Below are 20583 nucleotides of genomic sequence, written 5' to 3'. Positions count from 1 at the left end.
TTGGGCTTATGCTGTTTAGTGTCACTAAACCAAGCAACTCAATCCCTGACTGGTGTTGCATCAGAGTGGTACAGTCATTTGTCACCATGAATTTGCAGGGTGGACACTTTCTTTTCAGAGGGCAAAAGCATGATGCAAGATGCACCTGCTGTTGCCTTCTGCAGGATGTGTTGTTGTGTCTGGCGCCCACATTCTTTTTTTTTTTTTTTTAATTCAGTAAGTCAAAAATAGAAAGCAACCGTCACTAACGGTGTTAAACCACAAAGAGCTGAGCAGTTATCCAAACATAGATAACAATAGATTGGATGTCAACTTATAATACTGGTATCATAATTGAATGAAGGTCAGTTATTTTAGATGTACAGAACTGCTGTTGCATTAATGACATTTATAGTCATGTTGGTAATATTACATGCACGTCTTTGTGCAATGGCTTTCGTAGCTCAGACTGCATTCTCTCATGGAATGACATTTCATTTTTAAGGTCATTTTTTTTTCTACATGCAAGCTTAGTCGTGGTTAAAATCAATATTTAAAGGGTAACTCCATCAATTTTACACATTAAAGTGTGTTTACAGGGCTTGGGGAGTACGACTGGATGTGTGAAAGAAATATTATACATCCTTTTGTGGCTCCAGAGGAAGCTACGTGTAATCTGATAAACTGCCGCCAGTGATGCCACCTAGTGGCTAAGATGCATTGTGGGTAATGTAGGCACCCCGATTTGAGAAGAATGAAGAATGTGTGGAATAATACCGGAGATGTCTTGATGGATATACTTGTTACTGCTTTTTTAAACTCTCCACTACAGGAGTGCAATGCAAGTGGACTGCTTTTCAAAACCTGCCACCTACAATACCCACAATGCAACTTGTCCACTGTGACATTAGTGGCATCTCTGGAGGCTTTAACTCTTCAATGTATAACGTTTTTCACTTAGTCCGATGCTTAAACTCAAAAAATCATAAGATGCAAGAGAGTTAACTGGAATTACCCATTTTTGAAGAAACAGCAATAAATAAGAAGAGACTCAGGAAACAGACAGACAGCACAATTTGAAAGGGAGTATATTATTTCTTTGGACAGAGTTGCACTAGTTTTTGGGTTGGAGAACAAAGCAAGCAACCCCTAAAAACCTTCTCACATCACTGATTGGATGATTTTCACACAGATTAACCATTTTTTATATGATATATATTTCTGACGATTTGATTCACAATTTTACAAAGACCTGTAGACTAAACAAATCTCCATTTCAGACAATAACAGCAACATTTGATCTGAATGGACTAAAATGGAAACTGGAGAAATCAAACTCTCTCTTCATGGTTCCTAATAGAAAAAAGAAAATAATCAGCAATACTCTGTTACATCGTTTGACATTTCCGTTGAAATAATGCTCCCTCACTGGCCAGCAGAATTCAGGCTCATTTAACAGTTAATTAAGAAAATAAATAAATAATTTAGGTAAAATAATCTTTGTGGCATAGATTGTCTTCTATTTTTATGTTTTCTACTATACTTAATATTTGTCCTTTACATACACATTTCTTCTATTTTAGCCACGTCATTACAAAACAATAACATTCTGTAGACACATTTTTTTCTTTAACATTTCACGATAGATATGCAATGGTCATGACTGCAGAACTGATCGTACTAAATTACCTAAAGTAGGACAAAGTCATACAGTCATCAACATTTTCAAACATGTTACTCTACACAAAAGGTCCAATAGATTTTTCATTTAAAAATCAAGAAAATACATGAATGCACTATGAAATGATTCAAACAATTTCCGATGTATGCAAGCACGACTGCCCTGCATTTTCTTCTCCTAACATTTATACTGAAGTTAAGTTTTTTTATACTGTCCTTACCATGTTTTTCTAACAATTTTCACAGCCACGATTATAACAAAGAGGAATCAAAAACAGCACTTTACGGCACGAAATCACAGTACCGGAATGTATAGTATGTCCAGCAGCAAACCATGCAAACACAGTCACACCCCATTCACTGCGACAGCTAGCTACACACACACACACACACACACACCCACACATGACCTCACCATCCAAAACACACACACACACACACACACACAGGCGCCCATAAAAACACATACACACAAAAACTGATTACAGACATACACACTGAGGTTACAGCTACAACAGTGTACACTGTCCTACGCTAACAGCCCAAAAGTACAAAGAGTCTAAGATGGTGCATCTGAGTTCACACGGCAACAATGCAACACGACTATTGTGACTACTGTCACTGTCAGCTAATCACCAGGATCAGTAAGGGGGAATCTGAGCGAGAGCAAACACGAAAACAAACAGCGGAGCAGTGGACTGAAAAATGAGAACGGAACATTTCGTTTATTTGAAATATCACGTTTGCATTATGATATTTCACAATAGTGGGACATGTCAGCTTTGTATTATCCTGCCTACTGGATAATGCAAAGCCCTGTGGAAGCTCTACACAGTAGAGTGCCTGCTCACATTTGTCAGAGATGATTATCAGTGTGATTTTTACTAAGAGTCCATGCTGAGAACATCATGCAGTGATGTCAGAAACGGAATCTGTTTTAAAAATGGAATAAAAACAGATATGTGATCATTGTGATTACTGAGTAATTTTTTTTCATAAAGTAACTTAAGGCCCATTAACTCACATAAATGCATGTGTGTCCAAGAAATACACTGCAGGTCTCCTGGGTCAGATATTGCTGTAGCTGTTACCAATCTATTTGGACCAGCAGAGTTAGTGGCCAACAATTAAAGAACTCGTTCTGGCCAGACAGCTCTGCAGTGTCAGCTGACAGCTAGCCTCCCACACCCATCTCATCCCATTGCACTGATTTGGCAGTCTATTTAAAGGCCTTTTTTTTACACTCACATTCACTCTCTACGCTGACATGTGCTGCCAGGGTTAGCGGCCGAGCACCCTGAACCCCAGTCTCCACCTACTTTGGTTCTGCTCTGTTTTTTTTATGCACCCCGGAGGGACTTTAAATCCCATTGGTGGACCATCTGAAATGCTACCTGCATGTTAAGTATCGTGTTGCTGTGTAATTCATGCCGAACTTCCAAAGCTGGGAATATTATGCACAAGAGTAAAACCATTCTGCCAAGTCTATCTCCATTTGCAAAATCAAAGAAATGTATGATGCAAGTGAGTTTTGATGCTTTTATGGGATGTTTCAGAATGAAACACATTTTTCACTCTGGCCTAGAGGACCATAGAGACCTCGAGGCTGTAGGTGTGAGCAGATCTGTTCCACAACTAAAGCAAACTAATGATTTGCGAGCAACATCTGCGTCATACTTCTTATCTCAAAAGCATCGTCTAACGCTTGTGCGCAGTCTGCTGACGTGACTAGTAGGTACATCAGTGCAGAGTTTCATCCGCTGTCACAAAATAGGCAGGATGGTTTCTAAAAAGTATTAAGTAACCACTCTTTTACTCTACATGACCATAAATCCTTGAGTATTTCCTAAGGTGTCAGCTCCCTGTACTGTCCACACCTGAGAACGGACAAAGATAGAAGAAACACAGGACAGAGTGAAGGTTCACAAATAATAATAATAAAAATAAAAAAAAAAACATACAATGTGCACAGTTTAATAAAACAACTCAAGGCAAAGTAAGCCTTCTGGGCAAACCAGAAGGCCGTTCCTGAAAAGAATGGTGCCAAAAACTGTATATTTTCCTCAGAGAAAACATACAGTGAAGTGGATGTATTTAATAAAAGACACAACAGTTGGCTATGTGACCTGTGACAGCAGCAGGACTCGTCTGGCCATCACAGCCCTGAATCCCCCGTGTCCTTCCCTTTCTCCCCCGGAGCACACAGCTGGCCGCTGCTGCCCTCTGCTGGGCGTCCTGTGGACTCACTCTCAGCTTTTGTCATGGTGCTGGACGGAGAGTCATCAGTGACGTTGAGCTCTTTCATTTTGGCCTGTGCAGGGCTGCTGGAGCGGCTGTGGCTGCCGCTGCGATGCCTGCGGTGCTTGCTCCTGCGTGGACTGGGGCTGCGGGACCTCGTCTTCATGAGGACAACGGTGCTGTCATCCTCTGAGCTGAAGTCGGAGCTGTCTGAAGAACTGTGGTCAGGACCTGAAGTGGGAAGCTGGATCTGAAGATAGATGGAAAAAGAGGATAAGGGTGGAGTGGAGGAGGCAAGCTAAATGTCAGTGGAGATTAAATGAAGATACAGATATAGAGAAGAACAGCAGTGAAAGTATACAGATGTGAATTACCTCTAAGTTGAAATGCACTTCATTGATTTAACCTCAAAGGGTTGTGTTATGGTTACCTGAAATGGCTCTGTTACACCCACAATGGTGCTCATGTTGTTGCTATAGTAACCCAAGATAAAGTCCCCTGAGCCTTTGGGCAGTTCCTCCTCGGTAAAGGTTACCTGGAAAACAGTTACTCAGACGTCGATTAAATGCGAAAGAAAATGAGCGCTTGAGAAAATTCAGCACGCATCCAGATTACCTGATGCTCTTGTCGCTGAAAATCAGCCTCCTCTTGCTTGGCCCACACGTATCCCACATAGTCCTTATGGTGCTTGAAACCCACCTAGAGGGGCGGCAGCACAATCACAAAGAGTGCTCGACTGAAACTTCTAATGCACAGATATAATTGTCATGCTGGTCCTAATGATCTGGCGTCATGGGTTCTTGTTATGTTATGTTAAGACTAAATTTACCTTGTAGAGTCCGATCCAGTCCCAGGAGCTGCGAGCGAAGTTGGGCATCACTTTGAATTTGGCTACGGCATCAGCAATACTATTCCACTCATCCTCCACCATGATTGTGACCAGGGGCACATCCACCTTGTATGGGAACTACAGAAACGTTTGTACAGGACAAAAATACGGTGAGATCAAATTAAATGATAATAAGAGCAGAGCACTTTTGTATGGAAAAGGAGAAGGAGTCAGATTTGTGAGCTAGCAAATAGCCAAGACTTGAAGTGGAATTATTGCAGACCAACCCTGGAGGTTAGCCTTTCAGACGACTGAAGTCTCTCGAGGGCCATACAGTACGAAAAGTTACATAGAAGATACGTCAAATGTCATATCCAGGAAGTCAAACTTCTCTGGCTTCATGAGCCACTGAACAACATTTGTGAAAATAAGTGGGATCCCATCTTCCAGCGTTGACGACAGTATAGTAAGTAGTGTTGCAAACCCTAAATCACATTTACTGTGTACCCTGACGTGTCTCACCTGCAGGGTAAAGATGGAGGAGACTGGTTTGTGGTCACTGACGGTGTATTCCATGTAACTGCGGTAGTAGTGCTGCGTGACTTTGACCCCGCTGGTCAGCCCCGACATGGAGCCACGCTTCCCTGCGCTGAGCGCTGTGCCTGCAGGCGCGGTTGCTCTCAAGCGCCACAGGATTCGGTCGGTCCAAGCTGGTTTACGCTTCTTCCCACTGGATGGGGGAGATTAAAAGAGAGGGATGGAGAAGAGAGATACAAAGATCCATCTTGTTTAAAATCAGCACATGGGGAAAAAAAAATAAAAGGCACTTTCATGCTTCCCCCAGGCGAGTGAGGACCTTTCAGACAGGAGAGTAATACCGAGCCAGACTCTGTGATATCTGGTCAGTGGCCCAGAATTCATAACAGCACCCTCGGCACCACTAACCTCGTGTCGTATGTATTTGTTCCAGTGTCAAATTTGTAGGTGGGAGGGAATTTCAGCGGCCCTTCTTGGAAACCCTCCAACACCGTCTCACTGTCTTTGGCCATATTGAGCTGTATCAAAGAGAATTAGCAAACATCACCGAGGACTTCTGTTCCGACTCAGCTGATGTCTCTGTTAAACACACAGTGTTTCTCTAATGCCCTCTAGTGGCAATACATACACAGTGCACAGTCCATCACACAAGAAAGACGTCATTTTACCATGTGCATCCTGACATTTTAATGACCTTTCAGCATATAAAAGGTCTTCACAAGAACTCTGATGTACAGTTAAGATTTTACTATATAATAATATTCCAGTGTATAGTGAATCCAGAGGAGCTGAGGGGGAATGAGTGATGTTTACAGGAAGACAGGGAGATAAATTAATTATCTTTCTACAGTTTTTTAGGCAGTCTTTATTTTTACCTGATCCTTCTCCCACAACATTGGAAACTTGTTGTTATCAATGGCTGATTTCACCACTTGCATTTCCAGGTCATTGATGCGGAAATTCAGATCCCCGAACCAGAACACCACGCTGTGAAAAACAAGAGTAATTTCATAAATTCATGGTGTCAGCATGCAGGTATATGAGTGCTTGTGCAGCGCAGATTGCAGAATGACTGCGATGTCGCCTGTTTCTACAAATGAAACTGTGCGTATGTCTGTATTTATGTGTTTGTGCGCCGACTTACTCGTGGTCAAGAACCCCGGTGGCAGCCTGGCCCTCGAACTGCTGCTGCTGCAGGATGCTCTCAAAGTCCTCCATGCGCTGCTCTGAGTTTTCCATGTGAGCCGGCAGGTGGCAGTTGAGGAAGCAGATGGTATGGCCGAACACTGACATGCGGGCGCTGACACCACCTTTATTCCCCTGTGAGCAACGGCAAGCAGAAGGGAAGTGAGGAAATATCTCAGAAAGGTAAGAAACACACTTGTGAAAGAGAGGGGAGGATTTTGTCTTTATTTCCTCTGGAAACAAAATGAAATAAATGAATGGATCAACGATGTAAATCTCCTATGCACAGTGACTCAGTGTTTTCACTGTATTGAGAGGTGTGTGTGTGTGTGGTTGTGTGTCACAGAGAAAGGAAGTTTACCAGGGAAGAATGCCATCAATACTTAATGCTAACAGTAAAGTGCACAGTGGGGGGACAGGATGAGTCTGTGGGCTGCTTCCCGCTGTCCCCCCGACTGCTGTGACCCACTAAAACACAAAAGATGTCTCAGTATGAAATCTGCAGAATCTGCAGAGTTCAAACAGAGACGGTTTCACTTTAGACAGAGTCCTCCAGAACCTTATTAGGGCTGTAACAGGCACAGTACAGTTCCCACTGGATGATCCAAGTGTTCCTGAGCCTGAATCTTTGACTGGAACCACAAGGTAACTGAGCACCTGAGGAGCCTGATCATGTAGACATGTATAAATGGTTCGTAAGAAGTGTTTGATCGTCACATTTAAGAGGTTTTTTGCGAAAAAAAAAAAAAAAAGTGTATATATCGGCCGACATGTCCCAATAACTGCATTGGCATCAGCCCCAAACATGGTGTTTCTATCAGACTCTAGTGAGAAAGAATACAGATTTCATAATTATCACTACTCATGTCACAATCAAAATACCAGTAAAAATAATTGCAATATGGTTTTGTCAGCACTTAAACACGTAAATAGACATAAAAAACAACTGAATATGAGAACACAAGCTGTAGTTCACCCTTGTTTCTTTTGTAATATGCTTTGCTGTCTGTATCTTTAGTCTCATAAACCTGGATGGAAAATTATTTGACTAACAAACAACAAGACCTGATAATACGGTTGGACTGCAGCCGCTCCAGTCTTTCACGTAAATGTCATTGGCACCAGATTACATGGATGACGCAAACAACCTGCTCTGCATGTAGAGGTTTGTAGAAAGCGTAGAGCAGTGACAGAAATACAATCTTGTCACTCCAACTGAGATGAGATGTCGTCCGATGTACAGCTAAGTTACCACGTGTGACGTTTATATAACACAGTGTCGATCACAGATTGGTGTCAGTGGCCGTCTCACCCAGTAACCCCCCAGGCCAGTGCGGGTGGTTTCAGTCTGGACTCCGCGGAGGAAGGGCAGATGGAAGTACTTGGCAAACACCAGCAATAACAAGCCCTGCATCCGCTGGGAGGTCACCTGAGAGACGAGGAGAGACGGACAAGGGAGGCAAAATAGGATAACAGTTATCAGTTAAGCTTTGCATAATTCTGAAGAGACGGCAGCTTTAAAGTTCAGGGTAACTGTATAAATATCTGTTTAACATGCAAAGGAATTTCAATAAACAAATTCTCCGAGCTGAATCCTGAGAGTTCATTTCTGCTGCTCCGCTTCACTCTCTCACTCTTCACTCCTCTTTCTACTCTCCCCCCCACTTTGCATTTCCATTTCGCCCTGCAGGAGCCAGTGGCCCAGCTCTCCCATTACTTTACACCGAGCGCTGCACATTAAGGAGGCCGGAGCTCGTGGTCTGCCCTTCGCTGTGGCAACAAAACCCACACGTGTCCACACTGCAGGCACTTGATGGTCAGACCCTTCCCTTCTCCACCATCATTTCATTGCACTTGCTTGTGCTTCTGCATAATAATATGCAGATTTTGACATTTGTGTACACATTTTTTATTTATTTTTGGCTGGAATATGACAAGTGCATGAAGACTTGTTACGAGATGATGTATTTGCATGTCATACCGAGCCCCTCACCAGATATTTATGTTCTCCCCCTCCCTCTCCCTCTCTCCAGTGGTCCACACATCCCAACCCCCCAACTGCAGGCCGAAGACGGATGATCACACTCCGCTGGAAATGCCTTGTGGGCAGTAATGGAGGCACACATCTCCACGTGACATGAGACCCTCTCGCTTGTATACTAACTGCCTGTTTGAACAACTTTGTTGCGTAATGGATTCTACTGAACCGTGAAGTGGACCGACTCTAGTTGTTGTATGTGTGTGTTGGACACAGACAATGAGTGTGTATGTGTGTGTGTGTGTGTGTGTGTGTGTGTGTGTGTGTGTGTGTGTGTGTGTGTGAATTCTGACAGGATGTGGCTTTGCCTGCATGTACTGTGGTTGAAAAGCGTTTCTTATCAACGGCAGTGAACATTGGAGGAGCTCCCGAAGGCTGCCGCGCTACATTTCGGCAAAGAGCAGAAAAGACATTTAATAACAAAGACAAGTATGTCAGCGTGAGAGAGAGAGAGAGAGAGAGAGAGAGAGAGAGAGAGTGCATGTGTGCAGCGGTGTATGTCTGACCTTGTACAGCACACACGCATGACTGAGGAAACGAGCTGTGAGTAACAAGTGTGATGTTCGCAGGGCGGTTTGAGAATCTGGAGGAAGTCCAGTGCAAAATAAGGCTTACTCATTCAAATCTCTGATACTGACAACCACAGAGACGTCAACATGCTCCTCCACTATTCATCACACACAACTACATCAGATATCATTCGCTGGACTTAGCTGGACCTTAAATCAGGCTGATTTATTGACATATGTGTTTGATAAATATACGGGTAGAATTTAAAGATAGCTCCAAAAACACAGGGGGTTACTGACGACTGCTGCTCTTTGCTCGCCATCCTTGGCTGTTAGCTAGCCACCGTTAGCTCATGGCTTAGTCAGACGTGGATCCAGTCATAATACAGCGGCTCTGACCAAGACTATGACTCCAAGGACGACAAGACTCAGCAGGTGGGGGACGAGAGAGGCGGCAGAGAGAAGGACATCAGCAGCAGGTGTGTAAAGATGGAGTATTTTCACATCTTACTCTGTGAATCAAGGATTTATTTCAGCCTACCACGGACGTGATCAGCAAAGATAAACCAAGACCGTGTGGGTGAGTTTTATTGAATTCATGTTGAGTTTGAATTAGTGTGCTTGACAATGAGGCAGTTAAGCTCGTGTTAAAAAAATCTGCAATGTATTTCAAAGGCGGGCGACTGTTATTGCAGTGCCTTCAAATCTCTAAATATGATCTAATCTAAACACTTATTATTGTTAAAAAACTTAAAACTCCACAACCTCTCAGTATTCAAAATGAGTGTTTGGCAGTTTTATAGTGTAATGAATAAAATACTCAGTCAACAAATTCTGAGTAAAGGTCAAACTAATAAATCATTCAAGAAGTCACACTGCAACACATTCAATAGAGAGTGAACATGTTGTAATTAAAGATTAGGGCCAGGGATAATGTGTGCATTTAAATTGCAGCTTACTCAAACAGAAAGGATGGTGACGATCAGCAGCTGTGCAGGGAGAAAAATGTCTCGTTGGCTCCGTGTTTCTGCAGCGACGGGCCGATTCGAGGGAGCCTTCTTGTGCTCGCAGCACTTACAGCTTGAACCTGCCAACGAGTCCTGGTGAGCAGACTGTCTCAGAGTGGAAACAACTGATGAGGTGTCTCGTTACTTCGTGTCTGTCCACCATATCATGACTGGACAGACTCCTACTGACAGCCTCGTGTATCTCCCTCCACTCAAGACAAACTCCAACTTCACATCCACGACATGAGGTACAGGAAAAAGGTCACATGGAGATGATTTCAACAAGCTTTAAACTAACGTAGCAGACCGTGAGATAGCTGGAGGACAGAATCAGTCTCACTGTCAGAAGCCCATCAACACTGACAACGACGTGATCCAAAAATAAAACCGCATCCTGGGAGACATTTGTCTGGCTGTTTCGGCTTGACAGCTGATCACGCTCTCCGGCTCACCATGCCAACAGAGCCGAGATTCAGCCAGAGGAACACCAACCACGGCGACGCTATCTGCCCTCACACACACACAACATGGAATATACCAGCACACCAGGCAGTTCTGGAGAGAATACACATTTTAAATGATTTCCCCATACATTTTCCACCTTTCTATGGATGTTTTGCATGTTTTACAAGCCAAGCTTTTAATGTTTGGTGTGGACAAGATTTCTACAAGTATCAGACACTTCAATTTGATGCTTTTTAAGACCTTTTCAATACATTTATGTCCTAATTCTGTTGGTAAGTACAAAGGTATTTGATATATACGGTATGTGACTTGGGTTTTGCACAGGAATATGGTTATTATGATTGCAAGGTTAATCTCCATTTTACACACAGGTAAAACAGGTTTAATGGTTTTTAACATGAGCAGTGTAGACAGGCAGAAGAGTCTGACTCATTCTGATGAAAAAAGATCTACGAATAACATTTATAAACCATTTTTGTGTCAATTAAGACAACACAAATTCAAATGTAAGGCTATTTAATGAATTTCAAGGTCTGATATTTTAAAATTTAAAGATGCATTATATAGTTTTGGATAAGACATTTAAATCAGAACACAAATTCATATTGTTTTATGTTGTTTATATTTGCTGGATCCTGCCATCTTCCTAGTTTCTAACCGTTTTGTGGGGACCTTACCCTCCTTTTTTTTTTTTTTAATTCTCAGCTATGTAGATAAAGTGCATCTTTAAAGGAATATTTATTAGGAGGTCTTTGCCACATCCCCTTCAATTTGTCCATTACATGAAACATTTTCTTAGTATACTACCTCCCCACACTGGTAGAAAGATAGTCAAGTCAAGTCTATTTGTGTAGCCCAAAATCGCATTACGTGCCCCAGTGGGCTTCATATGAGGGCAAACCATTGGACAATAAAAGTGCAAAATACAGTAATGAGATTATAAACAGTAAACATAGTGAATAATATAAACCTGACCAAGAGACAGTGAGACAGTGGAAGACTGCAGATACGCCGACATTACACGCATGTTATGAAACCATCACTCCATCCGTTGCTCAGGGAACAAAATGAGCCGAAAGCAGCAGCAGGAAGCAGAGATCTCATCAGTTCGTCTAAGCGTTTTAATAACCACACCGTGCATATGTGTTGATAATAAAAGTCGTTACTGACCAGCACATAACCAAAGGGGCTGAGTCTCTCCATGCAGACCTCGCTCCACTGGTCTGTGAAGAGGACATCTTTCAGCCTTTTGTTAATCATAGAGTTCACTTCCTGCAGCCTTGAAGATAAAATGACACACAACAGCACACAGGGGTCAACAGCAGGCGGAGATGTAAGAGGAGCTGATGATAATGGATTATTAAATAGGAGGAAAATCGTAGCCATAAGGGCCGAGACACGACTGTGGCCGCTCGTTAGCTGCACTGTCTGCTGTGTCCGTGTGGGACAAGTGAAACGTAAATGGACACTTGAGCTTTTATTGTGGAAGAAACCAGATGACTAACCGCACCACAAAACACTCACCCGATGATGTACATGTCTGTGTTTCCATCACCCACGTTCAGCCCCAGCAAGGATGTGATGTCATCAGGAGGCGTGGCCGAACCCACGTTCCAAGTGATGATGTGCACTCTGTGGGAGAAGGATGTTATGTCATGTCTCTGATAAACAACCGTGTCCTGCACACCTGAGTGTCACAAAGTACACACTCTGAGTGAGACAGAGGAACACTTGTATTATTATTTGTGTGTCTTTTCGATGTCTCGCAAGAGTCAATTACACTGTGCACAATCATCCTAATGTAATAATCCAGACATTTTGATTTACATGCGGAGGACAGACATTACAAAACTGATGCTGTTGGTATCGGTCAGAAATTCACACACATAATTTAAAAGGCCGTATTGTGAATTGTAATCAAAGCTTTTATGTTGTTTATCATGGGATAATTATTGCAATGGGGTTGTGTATGCTGTGCACCCTGGAAGCTCCGTGGTTAGCAAGGTCACTTCATCCGAGTGAAAGCCGTTCTGTGGGACTTCTGTGGTTGCAGACTCCATTAACGTTAAGCTATTATAGCTCTCTGTTAGCTGTTCAGAGAGAGGCACCGGAGAGCGTGCATCAAGTCACTTCCTTCATGGGAAATCTAGAATCCTTCTGCAGGTTTGATTGAATCAGAGAACTTAAATCAGCCTTAAAAATTAGATCGTAAGGACGTTTGACTGTATAAATACAATGTGTTAGCTGTCTAACAGACTAGTGGCCTTGCTCTCACCAAGCATATACACTAGGAAACAGGATTTGCACTTCAGAGAAGGGAGGGAATACATTTCTGCACATCCACACTTCCTACTGCAAATGTTACCCATGTTTGAGCAGCTATATTAAATGCAGCATTTGCAGCGTCAGGGAGCGTTTACAAAGTGAGGTGGCCGCACACAGAATACAGCACACTGAGGGGCCCATCAAGTGCCGACATCGGTGTTGTTCCAAGCTTCCCAAGGAAATTCAGAGAATGTTCTATAAAAAGCGCGGAGCTATCTATGGTTGCAGTGTTATCATTAAACTGTCCCACAGTCTATTCTCACAGCCACAGCACGGCACAAAGAACAGCTGTGCATGGCAGGATGAACAAAGCGTACATTTTGGTTTGCAAGTTTTCAAACCTTAGATCGATATATCAGGTGTTTTCTGTGCTACAACACACGGAAAGGTTCCCTCGAGAACAAAACTTAAGTGTTGTTCTTCTTCCTATGTTTTGTCTTTTGACCTAAGTTGTTCATTGACTCAGTGACCTTATCAGTTCCAGAAATCCAGTTTACCCTGTGGTGAATCATTACTAAAGAACAAAAGAGCAGTTAGACACACCCTTCAGAAATAAAGGAACATCCAGTGGGAAAGAAAGACACAAACCTTTGACAGGTCATCAAGGTGAGAACATGTCACCCTTCTGAAGCTGAAATGGAAACGTTTCAGCCCCAAAATGGATCATATTACAAAACATGAAACGTCTCCGTGACAAAGCTGGAAGTACTACGGGTTTAAATAATCATGAAGTGTTAATCACCACAATTTGCTGACATGTTTCCAAAATACTCATGCAGCCCTGGAGTGTTGACTGTCTTTCTCTGACTGTCTGGGAACTAACAGCAACATGTAGACGTGCTGAGACATGAACGTCGGGACACACACAGATCAGAGAACTTGCCTGAAGTCTTCCACAGTCTGGGCCTGAGTGTCAGCTGTACCTGCTACAGAGAGAGCTCTCTGTGCATGCAGGTTCAGGTGAGAGGGCACAGGCCTGCTGACGTGTGGGTCGGGGACTGAGGCAGCCCTCATCGGGTGGTGGCCGGGACCTTTCGGACCAGCCTTCATGCTGGGCCCGGTGCGCTCCCCTAAAGGTTTGCCCGCTGCGGAGCGAGAGGGTTTGGGGCGGCTTGCGGCGATGCCATCGGGGGTGCTCGCTTCCCGGTTCGCCGCTGGAGCGGGTTCATCTGCGGGCTCAGCTCTGGGCTCGGTGATGTCAACGGAGCCCTCTACTTTGGCGCATCTCTGGGGCCGCCGAGGCCTGGAGGGAGCTGCAGGCTGAGCAGAAGTGTCCGGAGCCGCTGTGTCCGATGCTGGAGCTGTTGTTGAAGCTTCTGCCGCTCCATTTGGGTTGTCCTCTTGTGTCTGGCTTCGGATCGGATTATCTTGGTCCATTTCTTAAAATTTCTACGACAGAGAAAAAAGAGAAGAGTGTTTCCACCTGTAAGACCAAAGCACAGTCGCTGTGGCCATTCAAAGACGATGTAACGTGATAAGAACTAAATGAAAGATGGAGCTGAGAAGGTACGGAGACATTTCTACAACTGAAATGTTAACATGGAGCCTCTTTCAGAAATGACAAGTCAGTTCAGCTGATTAGTCATGAGCTCCTATTGACCCAGTGAGTCATCCGGGCTCTCACAATTATGACTTCAATTACCTGCCTTCTCATAGCCTTAGAAACAGACGAACACAGCTGCACGTTCTGCACGAGAAGCACATCTGAACGAACAAAATGCATAAAACACTTCTCCTGTCCCAATCTCTGAGTGCTCCTGGATGGGAGATGTGTAGCCTGGACACAGTTTATCATCCTCTCTAGTTGTGCCTAAGCCGCCTGCCAGTCCTCCAGTAACCAGGGAGATGCTCAGTCAGTTCATATCAGCTCAGAGCACCTGCCACACACACTAACAACACGAGGAACCGCTGCACGGTCCGGAACAGCGAAAGTCAACAGCGTGGAATAAACAACAACACACAGAGAGAGAGAGGGAGCTGCACGGAGATCAGAGCAGAGGGAGGAATCTGAAGCCATCCATTCAAGTCCAAATCTATTCAGTTACTGTGTGAATAACTGTCTGCTTTGCCTGCATTTTACATCCCAGACTCCATAATTGAGAACTGAGCGATCACGGCGATGAGCATGAATGAAAATCGAGCCTTGAGGCCATGAAATACATTCAATAATGCAAAAATCTAAGGATCAAACGATACATATAACCCACAAATTGTTCATCACCCAAAATAATTCTCTGATGTAAAATCCCCATGAGACAGAAAAAAAAAAAAAATGGGGACATGGTCTTGTGTGTTGTGGACATTTCTGAGCCTTAAAAAGAGCTGATTTGGGCAGAACACCGTGGCAGCCCGACCCAGATCCATCAGTCAGTGGTGGGAACACGAGAGAAAAAAGGACCAAGGAATGTCCATGTCACGTCCTTCATGAGGACTCCTAACCGTGCGTTCAGGTGCACGGACGTGAAGGAATCACGGACACGGAAAAAAAAACCTGATATCTCTCTCGCAATGATTCACACGACCTTGAAGAGACGGAGGCCACGACTTTCACGCAGAGAGGGGTTGTGCTTCCACATGTGCCCCAGAAACATCTCTCAGCCCACCAATAACCTGGTGCCTGGCTGGGTGTAATGTATTCCTATGGTCCATGTATGGCGTCTAGTGGAGGGGAGTGGGAAAGTGTGGGAGGGCGACTGGGCACACGTGGGAGTGGGTGGGTGCAAAACGAGCCGAGGGAGTCGAGGGGGGAGAGCCGAGCGAGGCGGCCCATTCAGTGACAACACTGTGTCTCTTTGCAGAACGTCTCCAAATTGATCCTCTCACACTTCCCTCTGGCACTGTCTATTTTTCCAAGCTTTAATCCCCCTTCTCCCTCTCTCTCTCTCTCTCTCTCTCTCTCTCCCTGTTATCATCCCATTTCTCTAATCCTTCCTCTCCCCACATCTTCTCCCATACACTGTTGTTCCATCTCACCCACCTTCGCTGCATCTGCATCGAACCGCTCGCCCCGCCCCGCCAGTTTGGTTCTACCCATCCTGTGTTTTTCCCTGACCTTAAATCTTAAATCAGTCGTCCCCTCCCTCGTTCCCCCTCCGTGCTCTTTCATGAGGTGACAGCGGTGATCCTCCGGCGACGCGCTCTGTATTGTTTCCTTCAGCCAACCGCCTCAGAGTCACTATCAATGACGTCAGCGTTCCCAGCGGCCACAGTCACAACAACCGGACATAGATCATAATCTACGGTAATGTGCATCCGGAACATTAGGGGGGGGAAACTGGAAGATGAGAGGGAAGGTGGCAATGTGAACATGTTTAAACCATGTATAATACATGACACAGGGAACAAGGGGCACAGTAAAGGATGTAATGAAGGTGTAAAGGAATTAATACATGTTAAAACGTCAGATGTGGATACTGATTAAGGTAGAAGCAGCACATGCAGAGGCTTCTCTGCGTGCACAAAAACGCTCCTTTGCTTCACGTGTGACTGAGCAAGAGCCGAGTATTTTCCTTTCTGGGAACAGTCAAGTCAGACTACCACTTCTTATTCCACTCACGTTCACCGAGCAGAGAGAGGAATGATTTGATAATAACAAATGTGTCATGGTGTTTACATGCACCCTCCTGAGGGGGTGAGAGCTGAGAGAGCCAGGAAGGATGTGGTGTAACCCAAACAGCAGGCTCTCGCCAGCCTTCTTGGCTCCTCTGATGGGATTATTTGACAACACAGATAGTTTTGGGTGACCGAGTCAGTCGAGGGTCAGTAACCATGTTTCATGTCTAAAAGAAGCCGTCTGTATCTTCAAGCCGAATGATCTTTCCTATTTGGTTGCGTAATGTTGACAGTGATTCCAACCTTCATGTTTAACACATTTTCCCACCTCTTCACTGTTTAATGTTGATATTACAGCGGAGCAGTGTTGGTGTTCGGGGGCCTCCAGGGGCCGTATGCCTCCCGTGACGGGGATACTAATGATGACCCGGACAGAAATGACACCGGCAGCTGCTGCCACAGCTGTAAATGGCTCCTCCCGGTCCTAGTGCTGCTAAGTATGTCTCCCCTGTATCCAGGGGGCCTCATCCTTCTGATCGGGTCACAGCCAAGACTGTAGGATGTCAACATGATTCACCTTACCGCCCAACACTGAGGGAACTGTGCTGACAAACTACAGTATAATGTCTGCCCTGCAAAATTACGTCATATGCTGCGGTTTCATAGTCTGTCAATTAACAATTACAGAATTCGAATGGAAACGTTTTCTTTATCCTGCTTCTCTCTGTAGAACAACAACAACAAAAGAAAATAAATACAATCACCACGTTGTTATCAGACAGTAGACACGCGAACACTGAACGGTGTCCAGTAATTGGGATAAACATTTTCATTCAGTCAGATAATCTTCCTGTGAACCTGGCTATGGAATCAAATTCAATGACAAAAACTCATTAGGGATGATAAAGATAAATCCTCTGCGCTTGGTTTGGCATGCTAAACAAAGGCCAGTGCATGAGCGCCAACATCTGCATGTGCATGAACGTTAAAAACACTATCGTGCTGTAGAGAAGTCGTTGCACACGTCCTCCTTCCTGCACAGCTACTGGTTTTTCAGTTAGGCATGAAGAAACAGGTGCAAACAGACTTGTGAAAATGTGCAACAGCAGCTTAACGGCACAGAAACTGCTGCCGCGGTAACAACTAAGAAAGGTGATAATCAGTGCTGGAAATAAGAAGTGCTCATCTTTGGAATCGGACGTAGCTACAGATTATTGTGCTCGCAGCTACGTCCTCCCTTGAGTGCATCTCTCGCATCAGATAAGATCGTCGCACGAGGAAGTTGAACAAGTATCTCCAGCCGAGGCGCTGAAATTTTTGTGGCTCTGTAAGGGGGCCGTGAACGAACATGACCAACCCAGAGAAAAAGGCTTTCTTTTTTCTCCAGACGTGATGTGCCATTTCAGATCTGGCACACACAGTTACGTAAACAGTTTCAGGGTAGCTGACATAGTATTTGGCCCAAAGGTAAGATGTACATATTCATACGCGGAGACAGAAAATGACTGATGCGTTCTGGGCTGAAAGAGGACAGTGGCAGACTCTGGCCTAATTACACTCCTGGCTTCAAGGACACGTTTTCAGGCTGAATAAAGAGGATGAAGGTCGTTTTAATTCATTGTTTTGCCATCAGATACTATCTCAAGACACGCGTGTGTGTGTGTGTGTGTGTGTGTGTGTGTGTGTGTGTGTGTGTGTGTGTGTTTGTGTGTATATATATCAGAGATGAGGGAGGAAATATTATAACCGGATCAGGTGTTTAGTAGGAGTTAAGAGATTTTCACAGAAAAGATATCAAGCTATATGTTATTACACAATTATTATTATTATTATTATTATTATTATTATTATTATTATTATTATCATCTGTTACAATGACTCTTAAAGGAGGGAAGGAACCAGGGATTATTATTATTATAATATATGTCAGACATTAATCTTGACATACATTTTCATTATATGTATTTTTTGCGGCACTTATATGATGGAATTCAACAGCATGGATAAGTAAATGTCACCACTGTAAACCCTCAGTGCACATTTCTAATATCTGATCTCTGTCATTAGAGAAATAAACGGGTTATTTCAATTGTTTATCCTTAATTATAATGTTTTAACACACAGCTGTGACCACAGTATCAATATCTCTCCTCTCAGGTAGACACATCAGCACCGTGAGGATCAGCTGTCAGGTGTTTCTTTACAGGTGATGAAACGAAAGTAAACAACAATATCTCCTTGTCTCGCTGTTTGTACTGACACGTTACACACTCTCCGGAAAGGTGTCATGCTGGAATCTGAATACAAATCAACACCTTTTACCTGTTTGTGGCTCCTCAGCGCTGGAGGGGGTCTGAACAGCTGATGGACCTCCAGGAAACCGTTCGTTTCTGCAGATGTATAGAGGTCGGTTCGGTCCGGAGCCTCGCTGCTTTTGGAGGGTGTTAAATCACAAGAAGCCAAAAAGACGAAGAGGAACTTTCCGTTCCAGATGAAACCATCGGCATCCCAGCCCCTTCCTTCCTTCCTTTCCTTCCCTTCCTTTCCTTCCTCAGTCCGTCCGTCGCCGTCCTCAGCAGCAGCAGCAGCAGCGGGGTGATGACAGCGGGCGGGGAGCAGGTGGGTTCGGAGCGGTGCGGGCGAACAGATTTGCGGGGCAGGCTACATGTCAGAACCGTCTCCGCTCCTCCCGCGTTTAAAGACACAGCAGCAGCAGCGGCAGCAGCAGCGGTCAGTCTCCCGGTGCCCTTCAAATTAAAACAGACGTCCGGGACGGAGACACGGAGACGGAGCGCGCTTCCGTAAACGAGCAGCCGCTGCCCGCTAACGAGGCGGCCGCCGATCACTGTAAAGCCCGTCCGACCCACACAGAGCCGCGGCAGCTAGAAGCGACACGCGCGGGTTGTCACACCGTGCGGTCGCCGAGCAGGTGACAACACGCTCGCGCAAACGACTGCACACCTGGTTTCCATGGCGACGATATCAAACACGGGCCGCGAGGGCGCGCGCCGCGTCCGCCAAATTCAGCAGTGTAGAGTGAATGGTCTTTTCTATGTCTTGCAGGTCTATGCTCGAAGCGCCACTGCCCCCTAGCGGTGAGTGTGGTGAAGTGCGGGGGGTAATTAAGACCGTGAGGGTTGTTATGGAGGACTGAGACTGACGAAATCAGAAACTAATAATGAAGTGGATCGATAAATAAAGAAAACTCACATCAAGAATAATATTTAGAAGAAATGTAGCCATTAATCGATTCATAAAATATGACTTAAATTGACATTTCTGCTCTAATTTGACTCTGTTTATTTATCTTTGTATTAATTCAACTGTTTTTTCACTTTCTCATTTCATTGCCTATTGTGTCTATTTATTTATTGCTTTTTACATTCAGTTATTTATGTATCAATGTATGTATAAGATAAATAATACATTTATTTCCACTTAACTTATTTATTTCTGCATTTTCCTTTAGTTTAATCAGGCAAGGTCTTAATGTCGTCTCAAGAACCTCACTGATTAGCTTAATCTTTTTGTTTTGTTTTTCATACTGCATATTTCTTTGCATTAGTTTGTAAAATAGAAACACAGATGCAACTTTTTTCTACATTTTGTTAGTAATGTAACAGCAGATTTACCTCTAGTTCTAACCATATCAATATCAATAAATATGCTAACACAGTTGCTCTTCTCTGTCCAGTTGTATTTACACAGTAATGAAGTAACAATGATGCCGCTTCTGTGAAGTTAATTCATTTCTTGTCATTTGGAGAATCATAAATCAAATAATTGTAATCATATGTTGCACCTAAATCTGTTCTTTGCACCACCTTTATTTAATTTTCTGTTCTTTTAATTTTATTATAATCTTTTTTTATGAAGGATGTATATTTACTGTACATCTGTGTATCTTTACTATGCATGTTAAGCCCTGCTGTATATAGTATATTTTAACTATTTTACGATATACATTTAACATCTCCGGCACAAACAGTTGTCATAAACTTGTATTCCTACTGTCTGTTTGTCAGCCACCTGCAAAGTTTTGCAGTTTCCTGTGTATCAAGCTCAAGAAATCCCAATTTGTCCTCAGAGCGTTTTGCAATCTGGTGACATATTTTTGATTGCAGGGCACGTTGAGAAAGCTCTCTTACAGCTGCACAATGACAGCCAGAGGAGCCTCTTTTTAAAAGTGTGCAGGGATGGTTTCGTAAGTGCAGAGCAGGTTCTGGAAGCACGAATGTG

At 43.9% G+C, this 20583-nt stretch overlaps 1 protein-coding gene and 1 long non-coding RNA gene across 4 annotated transcripts; one reads left to right on the top strand and one right to left on the bottom strand.

The window, feature by feature from the left end:
• Positions 1-1049: 1049 nt before the first annotated feature.
• On the bottom strand, positions 1050-19410 carry inpp5jb (inositol polyphosphate-5-phosphatase Jb). 3 transcript variants are annotated; one of them, XM_037098865.1, is made up of 13 exons: positions 18660-19410; positions 13676-14181; positions 11992-12099; positions 11638-11746; positions 7761-7877; positions 6408-6583; positions 6139-6250; positions 5672-5781; positions 5249-5456; positions 4727-4864; positions 4513-4596; positions 4328-4432; positions 1050-4147 (listed from the first exon to the last, which is right to left on the bottom strand). In XM_037098865.1, exons 2-13 carry the CDS (start codon positions 14167-14169, stop codon positions 3815-3817), a joined length of 2094 nt encoding a protein of 697 aa, XP_036954760.1. In that variant the 5' UTR covers positions 14170-14181; positions 18660-19410; the 3' UTR covers positions 1050-3814. The 3 variants fall into 3 exon arrangements, with proteins under 3 accessions (XP_036954760.1, XP_036954759.1, XP_036954761.1); XM_037098864.1 differs by having other exon boundaries at positions 18667-19410; XM_037098866.1 differs by having other exon boundaries at positions 4005-4147; positions 4272-4432; positions 18667-19410.
• Positions 19143-20022, top strand: LOC119019904. Its single transcript, XR_005075183.1, has 2 exons — positions 19143-19273; positions 19408-20022. It is a non-coding gene; the product is annotated as an uncharacterized LOC119019904 (long non-coding RNA).
• Positions 20023-20583: the final 561 nt, after the last annotated feature.

This window comes from Acanthopagrus latus, chromosome 5 (genome assembly GCF_904848185.1).
Source record: "Acanthopagrus latus isolate v.2019 chromosome 5, fAcaLat1.1, whole genome shotgun sequence".
In the NCBI taxonomy this organism is placed as follows: Eukaryota; Metazoa; Chordata; class Actinopteri; order Spariformes; family Sparidae; genus Acanthopagrus; species Acanthopagrus latus.
This window is presented reverse-complemented; position numbering and strand designations above follow the sequence as displayed.